The sequence below is a fragment of the Phaethon lepturus genome, unplaced genomic scaffold (genome assembly GCF_000687285.1).
Source record: "Phaethon lepturus isolate BGI_N335 unplaced genomic scaffold, ASM68728v1 scaffold13099, whole genome shotgun sequence".
Classification (NCBI taxonomy): domain Eukaryota; kingdom Metazoa; phylum Chordata; class Aves; order Phaethontiformes; family Phaethontidae; genus Phaethon; species Phaethon lepturus.
The window spans coordinates 2,426-17,606 of record NW_010561274.1 but is presented as its reverse complement, the minus strand read 5'-3'; the positions used below and the strand labels follow the sequence as shown (position 1 = coordinate 17,606).

The 15,181-nt window shown below is 38.7% G+C and overlaps 1 protein-coding gene across 1 annotated transcript in view; it reads right to left on the bottom strand.

Moving 5' to 3' along the window:
- The window catches only part of FASTKD1 (FAST kinase domains 1), a 15,753-nt gene extending 1,602 nt beyond the window's left edge, over window positions 1–14,151 (bottom strand). The window contains exons 1-12 of the mRNA XM_010293960.1: window positions 13,817–14,151; window positions 13,381–13,449; window positions 12,298–12,423; window positions 10,401–10,799; window positions 7,882–7,992; window positions 6,573–6,704; window positions 5,070–5,556; window positions 4,197–4,311; window positions 3,083–3,211; window positions 2,250–2,381; window positions 1,092–1,205; window positions 678–819 (exon numbers count right to left, since the gene is read on the bottom strand). Coding sequence (XP_010292262.1) covers window positions 678–819; window positions 1,092–1,205; window positions 2,250–2,381; window positions 3,083–3,211; window positions 4,197–4,311; window positions 5,070–5,556; window positions 6,573–6,704; window positions 7,882–7,992; window positions 10,401–10,799; window positions 12,298–12,423; window positions 13,381–13,449; window positions 13,817–14,151 — 2,291 coding nt within the window. The remainder of the gene's footprint in view (window positions 1–677; window positions 820–1,091; window positions 1,206–2,249; window positions 2,382–3,082; window positions 3,212–4,196; window positions 4,312–5,069; window positions 5,557–6,572; window positions 6,705–7,881; window positions 7,993–10,400; window positions 10,800–12,297; window positions 12,424–13,380; window positions 13,450–13,816) is intronic.
- Window positions 14,152–15,181: the final 1,030 nt, after the last annotated feature.

Genomic DNA, 15,181 nt, shown 5'->3' with positions numbered 1-15,181 from the left:
AGGGACTGGCTGGGACAGTTACCTTTCTTCACAGCAGCCTGTATGGTGCTGTGTTTTGGATCTGTGACCAAAACAACGTTGATAACACACCAATATTTTGGCTATCGCTGAGGAGTGCTTGCACAGCATCAAGGCCTTCTCTGTTTCTCGCTCTGCACCCACAGTGCATAGGCTGGCGCTGGCAAGAGGTTGGGAGAGAACACAGCTGGAACCTCAACTGGCCAAAGCAATCTTCTACACCATGTAACATTACGCTCAGCAATAAAACAGGCGGAGTTCTTCCAAATAAAACAGCATTAGTCTGCTGGTAGTGAGTGACTGCATTTGCATGAGTTGTTTTCCCTTTTTATTTTTTTTCTTCTTTCTTCTCTTCACTTATTAAACTGTGTTAACTGCAACCCAGGAGGTTTTTTCCCTTGCTTTTGCCCTACCGATTCTCTCCCTCATCACAGTGCAGGGGAGTGAGTGACTGGGTGGGAGCTTAGTTGCTGGCTGGAATCAACCCACCACACCTAGGAAGGCTAGACCTCATAAAGCTTTGGAAAAAGGAACAGAAAAAATAAATGGCCTAGGGGCTGCAGCAACTGTTTAGGACATAAGCATCAAAAACCTGGTCTAAACTTGATCTAAACTTAGAAGCTTGGAAGAGCTAATGTGGAAGAATTTGATGTACTCACCTCTGAGCTCCTGGTGGCAGAGCCTTTCTCCCTACTTCCTTCATGTCATGTGTCAAGTGTATTCCCTCCACATCATCTAAAGGTACATTCTGAGCTATGTAGGAAAGAGGCTTTTTATTTTCATCCAGAATGCACTCGAAATCTGTAAGAAAACACAACAAACCTCTTTACTGAGAAAAAAAAAAAAGCGAAAGAATTTGATCTGTACAGTGTTTACTTCTAGAAAACCTGATAACCATAATTAGAGATATCCAACATTATTTATATTACACAGAACCTTTTAGAAACTGTATTTTATACAGCAATTTCTTCTTTGCAGTATCTTGTGGCCACATGCCCAGGGGCTTCCTAATGTTGGTGATAATAGTGATATCGGCGGTCTCCATAACAATCCTTAGAGGATTAACTTCTCACCTATTTCATAGTAGTATGGTGTGAGAACAGATATTCTTGCATAATTGCTTCCTCCTAAGATCTCTGTCAGCATTCTGTGAATATGCTGTCGCAGTGGATTTATTCGGCTACTGCCTACAGAGACAAAATAATTCATACATTAAAACTTCCACAGCCAAAATTTTGAAAACAGCACTTTGTGACACTGCATTTTTGACAGCCAGCCTACTGAATTAAAGCTTTTCCACAGATCCCTAGTGTTATTCCATCATAAGTCATCTTTTGGGTGGAAAGTGGCAGGTGCCTATTAAGCACAAATTTCAAATCCAGACTTTCCATCCCAGGATATTTCCTATTGACATACTATAGACATTTTAGTTTCAGGTTTTACCCGTTGGATTTTGTTTGCTTTTAATTGTTAACTTATTTAACTGCTTAGACAGTTATATAAGTATTTGCTTATTTTGCGTCTACCACAGGCACACCCCACTATCTGTCACTTCTCTGCTGCAGATTGTTTAATACCTTGCTCCAAGAAACATCTTCAGTCTCAGAGATAAAGCAGCTGAGTTTGATGGATAGCAAAGCAGATCTCCCCCATGAGAATTAATAGAGGAGATCCTGAGTTTGCATCAGATGGATTTTCTGAACTGGTCACTATTCTGAAAGATCTCAGCTGCTACACTTGACCACTAGCCTACTTCTCCACCTCTGATCCTTGATGGATCTTGGTTCTTCTGAGAAAGATGACAGCAGTGAGTTCAAAAGGAGGCAGCAAAAATGCTCACCTTGAAAAATTTAAGTCAAATGTTCAATCTTGTAAGTGAAGCAGGGATCAAAGTGACCCATCTCCTCCAGCAGACAATCCTAATGATCCTCTTCCTGCCTCTCCATCCTCCATGCCACTGTTTCTGTGTATTTAAATTTTATTTCTCATGTAGAAACATCCTTGCTCTATTACATTAATTCTCACGGGGAAAACTGCCGTGCTATCTGTCGCACTACCAAGCAACTGCACTTTTCAAGAACACACCCTCAGCAGATAGCAGGGTGCGTCTTTCTGAGCTTCTGTTGTGTGCTAGTGTCAACATGACAGTGTTAGAAGAAGTATCTAGCAGACTGTTGAAAAAAGACTATTACTAGTAATAAGGGCAGCTTTTCCTCTCCTAAATTACTTACTGTTATGAAAGACATGTTGGCAGTAGCGCTCATGAAACCAAGGGATGTTAAACTCCGGACATTCCAGACAGACTGCTCTGTTCAATTTCATGAGGTGCGAACAGACCCTCTGCTTTAGGCTATCAGGCAGGACTGAGTTAAACAAAACAAAAAGGTGTGATCTGAAATGTGAGAAATCCAACATACTGAACTAAATGGCTACCTCTGAATTCTTTACTAGAGATGCAAATATCTGTATGCTACAGCATTTATAAAATTCATGCTGCAGAATTCAAAATTCCTGAAGAAAAAATTAAAAGTAACAGTGTTGCTCAATATTAAGAACAGAAAGACAGAAGAAAGCAGCAATTTCAACTCTCTTCCATCATTTATCTTTTAAGGAAGTGGTTGAAGACTAAGTGGCCACACTACATTAATAGCAAACAATGTACAGAGAGGAAGGAAACAGCCAAACAAATGGTCTCGTATTTAGAGAGAAGAGGCTGGTGGGAATCCTTTCTTGCAGACAAGAATCCCACATTATTTCTTGAGCTTTCTGACTATTTCTAGTAGTAAATACCACACTCAGGTAATTTTATTTCTAATAAAATTGAAGAATTACTGTAAGATTTATTTTAAATGAACTTCTCTCATCTGCGATACAAGTCTGCACTTTTAAAACAAACTTTTTGTTCATTACTTCCCTTTTAGCACTCAAATAATGACCAAATTATATAGAGGGGTCTTTCCAGAAAACCAAATCTTTTAAAGACTAATTCTACTTCTCAAGTCATATATAGGTCCACAATTCCATTTTATACCAAATGCTACATAACAGAGAGCTAGATATTTACCTTCAAGTTGAGCATCCAGTTTGCTTAGGAAAGAAACATTAAATATCCTCTTTATCAGAACTGGAGGAAAATACCCAGCCACCGCCAAAACATGACCAAGCAGCACCAAGTGGTGAGTTTCGAAACAATCTTTAAAAAACAAACAGGAATTCATATTAACACATGACAAAATTGAAAGAATTTGCAACGCCTTCCCAAAATATCCAGCTCTCTCATGTAGTAAATGAACAGGCAGATTAAGGACTACCTCTGCTAAATGCACCAAGGCATAAGATAACTCTTGCCAGGTCGTTACAGGAGGAAACTAGTTAGTCTTAAAAAAAGGTCACTCCACAGTATTTCAGTAGCCAGCGCATTGTCACAGTTCTGTGAGGCTATATCATCAATCAAAAAAAAAAAAAAATCTCTACACATTTCTTCTACAACTTAGCCATTTCTTTGTGATGAATCACAAAACATATCCTGTCCCCAAATGATGATTCCTTGGGGAATGCCACAACAATTCCATCCAATAACAGCACAGCAAATTAATGGGGATTTTCACTTTTTTTTTACTACACTCAAGATACCTTGCTAGTTCCTTATCAACAATCATTTTTAAAGGGTGAAATGAAGCTAGAAAACCCAACAGACGCATACACTGAATCTTTGTCATGGTTTAACACCAGTAGGCAGAGTATTACTAGGGAGAAGAGACCACAGAATCATAGTATCATTAAAGTTGGAAAGGACCTTTAATATCATCAAGTCCAACTGTCAACCAACACCACCATGCCCACTAAACCATGTCCCGATGTGCCATGTCTACACGTTTTTTGAACGCCTCCAGTGATGGTGACTCCACCACTTCCCTGGACAATGTTCCAATGCTTGACCACTCTCTCAGCAAAGAAATTTTTCCTAATATCCAATCTAAACCTCCCCTGGCACAACTTGAGGCCATTTCCTCTTGTCCTATCGCTAGTTACTTGGGACTACTTAGTAGTAACATACAGACACGCTTTTTTCTTTGCTTAAAAAAAAAGGCCATTCTATTACCATTTTTATTCAGTACAAATAATATCTTCCAATGATACTTATTTGGTGTCAGAATATCTTTGTCTAATGAACTTACTCAAGTTAGAAGTAAGATGTCGGATACAACTTTCAAAGAACTCTTCATTGGCAGGAGGGTCATAATTCAGAGCAGAGAAAAGGAAGATAATAAAATAGATTTCAAAGGGGTGGATCTGGAAAAAAAGACATCCTAAATTAAGCCACTGCAAAATATACTAATATTGCTTTACAATAAAGAAAGGTTTTATAATTCATTCAGAACTGGGAGATTTAAGACTAGGTGAGCTATTTTCTAAATTTTCTTTTGGTCAATTTTTCCTGAAGAAAAATATTTTAAAAATAAAATGTAGAAATCATTAACATAGCAGCTATGGCTAAAACTTAAAACCTATTTCATGCAGCTGATGCAAGTGTTTCGTATACTTAGACTTCAAGAAGCTTTTAAAAAGGTTTCCCATTAAATGCTCTTAAACTAAACTGTCATAGAATAAAATCAAAGATCTACGTAAATGCCAGATTGAGGGAAAAAATTAAAAGATAGCAAGAAAACACAGTAATTTTGACCAAAAATACAGGCTGTTGGGGAACTCCCCACAAGAATGAGTAATGTAAAAATATACACTGTATGATGTGGCTATTTGTAGATAGGTTAAAAAATAAATTATTTAAGACGGTCAAATGTAAAGCTGAATGCAAAGAATTATGGTTGACCTAACACTGACTGACTAAACAATATTAAAGACAAGTGCAAAATAATACACAATGGAAGCAAAACAGCTTTCAGTAAACATAGAAAAAGATGAGCTCCAAATCAGGTACACTGAATAAAACTCTTAGAAACACTGTGTGGATTGTGCTCTGAAACATATTGACTACTAACCTGTCCTTTCTTACTGAATAACTTACACAGTAGATAGAAAAACTGTAATACCTTTTCTATATTTTCAACAGTCACAGAAGCTATTCTGTCAAGCAATGAAGGACAATGGTGGTTTGTTTTTATGAGGAAAAAAGACAACTGTAATACATTTGCCCGTGTTATTTGGTCTATCAAGCGTTGACACATGGCCATAGTTTCCTCACTGAGGACTTCTTCAAACCACTCTCCATTCACATGTGTAAGTTCTTCCAACAGAAGATTTAAGCTGTTGGCTTTCTGAAGCCTCTGAAATCCACAGTCATTTAGTTTTTGCAGCAGCTTTACACATAGCTCAGAACTGTTTTGCCAGTGCAACTGGTCATAATGATTCCATTTGACAACAGCTGTAGCGATGCAATTCAAATGATGGAGTCTGCATTGAGGCAGAACTGCTGCTGCTTTGCTTATAACGATCTCCTCCACTTGAAAGGAAGGAAGCATGGCCAGAACACGAATTATTGCAGCAGTATCAGCAGGTATGAGACTAGATTTTAGAAAACTGGAAGAGAGACAGAAATAAAAACAGGCCATCAGTACTGACAAAGTGCAAATGTTAAAAAAAGCAAATAAATTACATGCATGAAAAATTCTATTTTAAAAGTCAAAGGCTGCACATCAAATATAAAATAAGTAGACTATTAATGACATAGTAGAAATTCACACAGTTAGTGACTACCATCGTTCTTCATTGAGATTAACTTCTTCCTTCTAATTTATTCAAAATTGAAAAAGGGAAGAAGACAGGAAGCGTCTCGGTCAGCTGGTGAGGCTGCAAGTGTTACTGATAAATGCCAAAGTCCTCAGTAAGGGCAGAAGGTCCACCTTTGTTAACAGAGTCTGTTGGTTTCTGGGTCTGGATAATTTCTGTGAATTCTATCCTGGGGAGCACCAGGTTCTGAGGTGCCTGAGGAACATGAAGGCATTATCCACAAAAAACCTGTACAGCCAGGGCACTGCATTCCTCTAGAGGCTTAGCAACGGAAGCAACAGTAGCAGATTTTTCTCCTGCGATTCCAGAAATGGTTTCCCTTTCTATGTTACAACTGTACAAGCCTGAGAATTAACTAGACAGTTCTTCAGTCAAAAGAAGAGTACTTCTGCTTCACGCTTTCACTTGTTCCAACCATGGCATTCTTACTGTATATTTTTCATTACTTGTTCCTCCAAACATGAAAGAACACATTAATACCTACCCTTCCTACAAAGTACCAATCAAAATTTCCTGTTCAATGTCATTATATTGCAGCAGCCAAGGGGTAAAGGGCAAAAAAAAAATTCTATTTTTAAAAGATATCATATCTATTAGCAGGTACCATTGGGTCAACAGTCAAGACAATATCCACTCCCTATCCTCCGATTTATGTGTTTAATAGAATCCAATACTTTTAACAGTTTGTTTCTTCTTCATATTTTATGGAAATGAAACAATTTAACATCTTAGCTTGTTATTTAAAATATTAAGTAGACAACTGTTCTAATACTCAGATAGCTACATTTCCAAGAATACACACTTACCCAAATAGTAACATTTTTAGTTTGGCAAACAGCTCCAGATTGTGGCAACGCAACACCACCAAGTACTGCGTTAACTTTACCAATTGTAATACGTGATAGCTATCCAAGTGTTTGTGCAGAATAGAAGCCATTCTGAATACAAAGAGAAAAAGATGACATGATATTATGCTAATACAGAAGATACTGCAAAACACAACATTCCACATGAAGAACAGGTGTCCTGTGGTGCACAGTACCTAGGTGGAGGGTTGCACGTACCTGCACTCCTCTCCACCCCAGTTTTGACGGTGTTCCACTGAGACACAGCAGCCCCTCTCCACTTAGTGAATTGCAAAATTAAAGCCCTCATCACAGTAAAACAGCTACTTCACTCTAATAATTTCTGCTGAAGATTTTACAATCAGTTAAATTTAGAGTAGACTAAGAATGGGATAAACGAGAACAGCATCACCAGCTTCAGCAACACTGTACTCACTTACAAGGTCATAGTGGTTGCTACAGCTATGTTGGTCTAAAGCTGCAAGAGGGGGCTAGTTTGTAGGGGAAGATAATACCTTAAGATCTTCTTTAGACAGTGAGATTCAAGGCGAAAAAGCATGAATTCACCTGGTCTTCCCTTTAATGCCACTCTGCTCCACAGTACTACTTGTCCTTTTTCTTCCAAGGATTTTTTTGGTTCATACAACTACATTCAATCCACAGTTATTGCCCACAACCTGCATTTAACTCTGGTGCGTCTGTGACATATCTGACACTCTATCTTCTGTGCCCAAAACCTCAACTGCTTTTCCCTTCACTGTATGAAAGATACTACCTCCCCCTATAAACAATGTTCAGTTTACAGCCACAGAAAATCTGGCCCAGCTTCTTAAACACACAAGACTTAATAGTTCAAAGTGGGGCACAATAACTTTTGAAGAAGTTCACATCAGTAACAGGATCTCCTAGATAGGACACATTCTCTGCAACTTAGTATGTTCTCATTTGTCTCACCAGTTTACAGTAATTGTTAGAGGCTACGTTTACTCAAATAGGATCACATATTTGTAAACAAGCCAAGAATTATACTACACTAACTTGGTAGGGTTGAAATGCTCTTCTATGAAATTCTTAAATTGCTTCAATTACTTCCGGGTCAAGCTGTGACATTATAAAATCTGTAATAACTAATTACGTATAGTGTACATGCATTTGTGTGCAAGTGATACACTTTCCACTCCCAACTTACTGGATATTATATAGTTTTCCATACTAAATGGAAGTGTTTTACCTAGAGAATACAACTTCTTAGTAGTACCAAAAAAATTACTTTTTGAGTAGATGAGAATTTCTGCATTTCATTTGCTGCATTGTCTTCAGTATTAGCAATACTTGATGACTGCTAAATTCTTCTACCATGTGCACTGCAGTTACTAGTAACCTAAAGAGGAAAAGAACAGATAAATTTTCCAAAGAAACACAGTTTAAAATCTCCAGCAAAGACTGCAGCCATTTTCTATGTCTAGGAAGGAAAGAATGAACAGAGTACTTTGGGAAATACAGGAAAACAAATTCCCTCAAATTACAGACTTTTGTTCTGTGGACCATTCTTCTAAACAGTTATCTGTATTGCACAAAGAGATGTGAGTGTGTTAGATCAGCACGTATCACTCTGACCCTGGAAACCAGCGAGTCCATCAATTTTGAATTTAGACAAGAAGTAGGGAAGGTACTCTAAGACACTAACCAATTCACCATCAATCAGCAAGCTACAGATAACAGAATCAAACGTGTTGAACTGGTTCTGGAGCAAATAAAGCTAGTGACTTTTTCTGCCTCACACTGATTTTTACCACAAAATAAAATTTTTAAAGAAATCTAGGAAAAGCTTTTGGTACTAAGTCAGCTATTGCAAAACCAACACAGGCTTGCAGTATAACCAGATCTCTGAATAGAGGCAATTGTTCATTAAGAAAAGTCTGAAAATATGACTAATTGTAATTAATGCAGCAAATTCTGCCTAAAACTGCAGACTTTGAGAGACCCATGACTAATACTACCCCCAAATAGGACTTTGTAGCACAAGAAAAACAGGCAGAGAAAAATCTGCCACACAATACTATGCTCCAATTGCTAAATAAATGCTGAAGCGTTCCCTGCTGACAACCTTTCATATTGAAGAGGATGTACAGCAAACTGGGATAGAACAAGGCTCAGGCTGTTTCAGCTACTGCCAGTCTTAAAAAGGAAAAAGTAACACATACAACTGCATATATTCCTCAGGAGAAAGAAAGTTTTTTAACCATCCACTATGGAAGGAAGGCTGTAGCCTAAGAGACAGAGCTACAAGATGGCCTTGCATAACAGCATTCACATACCCCTTCATTACTGGATCCAGCCTTCTATGCAACTGTTTTAAAACAAACATGGCTTCACTAAGGGCAAATCATACCTGACAAATCTGGTGGCTTTCTACGACAGGATTAGAGCATTGGTGGATAAGGGAAGAGCAACTGACATCATCTACCTGGACATGTGCAAAGCATTTGACACTGTCCCGCACAACATCCTCATCTCTAAATTGGAGACATGGATTTGATGGACAGACCACACGGTGGATACGGAATTGGCTGCATGGTCGCTCTCAAAGAGTTGCCATCAACGGCTCGATGTCCGAGTGGAGACCAGTGGCAAGTAGCATTCCTCAGGGGTTGGTATTGGGACCAGCAGTGTTTAACACCTTTGTTGGCGACATGGACAGTGGGACTGAGTGCACCCTCAGTATGTTTGACAATGACACCAAGCTGTGTGATGTGGTCGACATGCTGGAGGGAAGTGATGCCATCCAGAGGGATCCGGACAGGCTTCAGAGGTGCGCCTGTGCAAACCTCATAAAGTTTAGCAAGGCCAAGTGCAAGGTCCTGCCCCTGGGTCAGGGCAATCCCAAGCACAAATACAGGCTGGCCAAAGAATGGACTGAGAGCAGCCCTGGGGAGAAGGACTTGCGGGTGTTGGTTGATGAGAAGCTCAACATGACCTGGCAATGTATGCTTGCAGCCCAGAAAGCCAACCATATCCTCGGCTGCATCAAAAGAAGCGTAACAAGCAGGTCAAGGGAGGTGATTCTGCCCCTCTACTCTGCTCTGGTGAGATCCCACCTGCAGCACTGTGTCCAGCTCTGAGGCCCCCCCAAAATAAGAAGGACATGGACCTGTTGGAGCGAGTCCAGAAGAGGGCCACAAAGATGATCACAGGGATGGAACACCTCTCCTATTAAAACAGGGTGAGAGAGTTGGGGTTATTCAGCCAAGAGAAAGCTCCAGGAAGACCTTATAGCAGCCTTCCAATACCTGAAGGGGACCTACAAGAAAGCTGGAGAGGTACTTTTTACAAGGGCATGTAGTAATAGGACAAGGGGTAATGGCTTTAAAGTGAAAGAGGGTAGATTTAGATTAAGGGAAGAAATTCTTCACCATGTGGGTGGTGAGGCACTGGAGCAGGTTTCCCAGGAAGTTGTGGATGCCCCTTCCCTGGAAGCATTCAAGGTCAGGGTGGATGGGGCTCTGAGCAACCTGTCTAGTGGAAGATGTCCCTGCCCTTCCCTGCAGGGGGGCTGGAACTAGATGATCTTTAAGGTCACTTCTAATCTAAACCATTCTATGATTCTATGAAACTGCTATGACAGTGTTTCCATAATGAAATAACACATTGCTACAAAGTTACAACTAGGAAACCTAATGCTCAGCTCATGGGTAGGCTCAGAAATTCTTCCAAACACTGCTACATTCTTAATTTCTGTGCAAGACTATGTATATATCATAAATAACACATAACTGTTAATAAGCTTACCTTTCTCTTACCTTGAATCCTGCCATAGGCCCAAGAGTATAAAATAATTTTGCAAAGGTTTCAGGATCATAATAATCATCTATAGTTTCAGAGAGCAGCTGTTTAGCAACTAAGCGGAATTCAGCATTGTCAAAACCCAGCTGCTCATACAATCCAAAAACAAGACTAATACTGTGTATATCAAGACAGGAGGCACTTTTAAGGAAAATCTTGTTGCATTTTTCTAGCAATGGATGATATGTCAGTTTAACATTTTGAAGAAACTGTAGTATTCTTTTGGCATAGTTGAAGTGGACTTCATCATTTTCTTCCAAGAGCTGTTCAGCCTTGTGTAGTAATCGATCTCGAAAACTCTGTGAGATAACATCAGATATACTGATCATCAAAATTGACAAGATCCTAAAAAATTAAAAAGATTTTACACTTACACATTGAATATGGTAAGTAACAAATTTTAGATTTCTTAAATAAACTATGCAAAGAAAGGAACGTTAGTCAGGGTGTTGCTGGCTCCTGTGTAATATGGAATTTTAAATCTAATGCAGAAAAAACAGCTGAGCAAAACCCATTTCTCCTACTGAAGTCAAAATTCTGCTCTCAGTGAACTTCTAAAATGATTGGGATTTTTCAACCATCCCTTACAAAGTTGTATGCGAGGAAAGCCTTTGCCTAATCACCCTGACTTGTCTGATTCAAATTTGCAAAAACATCTTTAATGTTCAATGGAAACTGAAGAAGTCCAAACAATTCTCAAGGACAGAATGGGGAGAAGAGTCATTGTCACTCCTAAAGAAATAATCCCTTCCTAAAGAAATAAAACTTATCACCCTAGGGAGAGTAATTTCTGTAAAGAATCACAGAATCTTTGGGTTGGAAGGGACCTTTAAAGGTCATCTAGTCCAACCCCCCTGCAATAAGCAGGGACATCATCCACTAGAAGAGGTTGCTCAGAGCCTCATCTAACATGACTGTGAATGTTTCCAGGGATGGGGCATCTGCCACCTCTCTGGGCAACCTGTGCCAGTGTTTCACCACCCTCCTTGTGAAAAATTGCTTCCCTACATCTAGTCTAAATCTCCCCTCTTTTAGTTTAAAACCATTACTCCCTGTCCGACTGCTACAGGCCCTGCTAAAAAGTCTGTCCCCATCTTTCTTAAAGGCCCCCCATAAGAAATGCAGTCCCATTCAATACATTTCATAAGCAGGCTTCTTGCATCTGCAAAAGTAAGAGTTGGGACTACTGGTGCTGTGTAAAGTAGAAAAAAGGAAAAGCAGCCTTTTCTATAATGGCCCAGGGGGAATAGAGGCAAGAAAAAGAATCTTGGACTTCTTTGACTAGGGCCAGCATTTAATTAATATTAGTATGAGGGTAATACGCTTAGACATACCAGCAAGAGAATTGATTAATTCAAATTGACAAAAAAAACCCCAAAATGCTATGAAGATAAATAAAAATAGCATTGCTTTATGACTCCTTGTTGCTATTCTCAATAGTAAACTAAATCCATGTTAGAGTACAGAAACTATTGATGTCAAGGAAGAAAAACATCTTCTGGAGAGTCAATAGCCTCTAAATTCTCAAAGAAGTCCATGTAAAATTTAGAATCAGGATAAAGCAATAGCTGCTGTTTTTCCATTGCAAGTAGAACATTAGTTTTAATTAAGTGTTTAAATTAGTCATATGAAAATTCTTTGCAAAATAATTGAGAAAATGCATTCACCTAAGCAGACCTGTCTACGAAAATCAATGCACAAATACAAATCACCTCTTCAGCACAAACCCCAAACTGAAGAAAAGCAACCTCCAGCTGAGAAAAACAGAAAGTGTTCAGCAAAGGCAGCCCAGTAATTGAAATATATTGCTTCTCCTGCTACTCATTTTCACTCTGACGGTTACCTTATATCCTGTATAGAATCCAGTTTCATGTCCACAATACGAGCTACTTTGCCAATTACGGGACTGAAATGTCTGCGTTGCTTGTATAAACACAGTGCAAATTTAGACAGAGCTGGCAAACTAAGCCTGTCAAGACATCAAAGAAAGACAGACAGAATATTTACGTTTTATTTCTAGTGAATAACTTCCAACAAGTATATAAAAGACAAGGTTATATTCAAATTACAAAACAAGGAAACAAAATATCTAAGCATTTTCTATTTGGTCACCTATAGTTATACCTTGGATTTAGCCAAATAACCTAGATATTTCATATTAAAGCATATTGTGCATATGGAGCTCTAAAAAAAATAAACAGAAGTTCTTAATTTAACCAAACCAGAATATGAAATCCATAAAGATTACATTCTCAAGCAATGGTGTGAAATAGCTAAAATGCATGTGAGCAATTTATTACCTGAATGTCATTTTATGTTCAATCTACACTGAACTTATTTACTTGTCAAGATGGCCCAGGTGTTAAGCTGGGTGAGACAATTCTGTAACGCTGGTGCCAAGACTGACACTAGCTTCTGCCATTAACCTGAGATTAAAGAATGAAAATTACAATACCCAAAAAATAATCAGAACCACCCAACAAAACCGAACAACAATGAAACACACAAAGGGAAAATGTTGATATTTTAATTCAAAAAGTTTTCACTACAACTGAGATGAGCAGGGTTCTAACAACTATTTACAAGTTGGACAGCAGCACTAGGATAAAACCGTAAATATTAAAACCTGCAATTTACTTCAAACACATAAATCTACACAATAGAGACAATATATTTCAAAATCTTTATGCTGCTCCCTGTTGTTGCCGTATCTGAAACTCTCAAGCATTAGTGTACCAAAGTCCATCAAAACTCAAAGCCTCCATATGTATAAAAATACAACTTCAAAAATACAACTGACATTGAAAATACTCACATAATGTTTAAAACATCTTGTAAATACTCTTTGAGAACTCTGTAGCCTCACGTGAAGCACATCACACTTTCAACTTATACCTTTCACAAAGCATAGTGGTACAGTACTTGCCTGTCTAACCTTTTCCATGCTTCTGTAACAAGCACTTCTGCTAAAGAATCGTGGTCTTCAACATTAAGCCTTCAGAAGAAAGACATAATAGTTTCAAGTTTGCTTTGAAAGTTATAAAGAAGGAAGACATATGTCCTTTCACTATCACAATGCTTTACTCTTCTATTGCTCCCTCCATTCAAGCAGATTATAAACATTTGTAAATTAATAATCATAACTCCATTTACTGGGAGTGCAAAAGTGATCAGTTCTGCCTGCACCTCAAAACTGCGGCACAGGACATTAAGTTGTTTGTGTCACACAGTCAGGAGTACAGAAGCTGGAACAGGCCACTCTCCAAATCTCCTTAGAGGATGGCTTTGTAGTCAAAATTCCATCTCTTTTTATTACCAACTACAAAATGTATAGACGCAGAATTCAACATAATGCTGCTTACCTCAGAATACTATATAGGGTGTCCACTATGGCCTCATCTTCCATGTGTTCCACCTTGTTTTCTGCTAAAACGCAAAGGGTAAGAAACTGGGAGTGATTTCTGATATAGTCACTAGTCCTTAAAAACAGCGGCCTCTTCTTTTGCAATTGCCACAGCATATTCAATGCAATTCCCACATGTTTTTCAGAAAGCCTGGCCTTGTTCCTTCCAACAAGGCTGAACACTTCATCTTCATGCGTGCATTTATTTATCTGGCTCAAAAGCAGATCACTGCTCAAAGTCCGAGCTTGGTAACATCTCAGCCTAAAAAAGCAAACCTGCCTCAAACAAAGCATTTTGCTATGCCTACCAGCTATCTTTAAAGTGTCCAAAAAGATTCTTCTTTCACTTTTCACAGTAAACTATGTTGTTACAAAGAACAAATTCAAGTATTTGAAAAACAGAAGATCATTTTTCTTTCATCGTGTATGGTCACTGTATTAAGAATTCAATTCTGAGGTATCTGTAATGAGATAGAATTAAAGCAATTAAGTACAGTCATAACTACTAGCTAAAAATCAATGTCTCTACCTTTTAATGTTCTGAGTAAGGTAAGCTTGAGAAGAACCTACCGCCTGGATTCTTCTCAGAGAAGTTCCCAACAATGAACACTGACATGCTTACAAGCACTATGAAAAGTTAGTCCACTTGGTGAGTTTTCAAATTTAGAAACCTGCCTTTAAAAGGCACATGTGCTACTACTGAGAAGGCAAAGCTGAGCTTTTTAACACGTAGGTGCTGCACAACTAAGTCAAGTGAGGCTTGCTCTTACTAGGCCACTCCATAATCCCAAACTGGGGTCTGGGAACTGCCAGAAAATACAACTATCGGTGGTAAAAGAAAGTAACAGGGCAAGAGCTCCTGAGCTGGCATCACCGGATTCCTCTGGCTCTATATGTGCATCCATCCCACAGTGGTATTTACTGTACCCTGTCTATGAGCCTCTCCCAGTTTCCTTTCCGCTCTGCTCTCTTTAGTATGTGGTCTATGTCTTGTAAACACGTGAAGATTTTCATATATGGCTTCTAGTCAGGAAGGTTTGCAATAATGGATACTGATCAGTCACAACGCATCAGCTGAAATCACCCACTGCGTAGAAGAAAAGCATCCTAATTCCCCAAATTACAGTGGAAGCTACAGCCTTATCTATTGAAATTCAGTAAATATTGATTTATTTTCTTAATATATGCCCCGATTTGTATGCAGTGCTAACAATTATGTATTCTACAACCTACGAAATTGGTTCCAAGCTGCAGAATATTAACCAATGGTGGTAAACGTCATGGTAAAAACCACCAGAAAAGACACATCAAATTCCCTTAACTC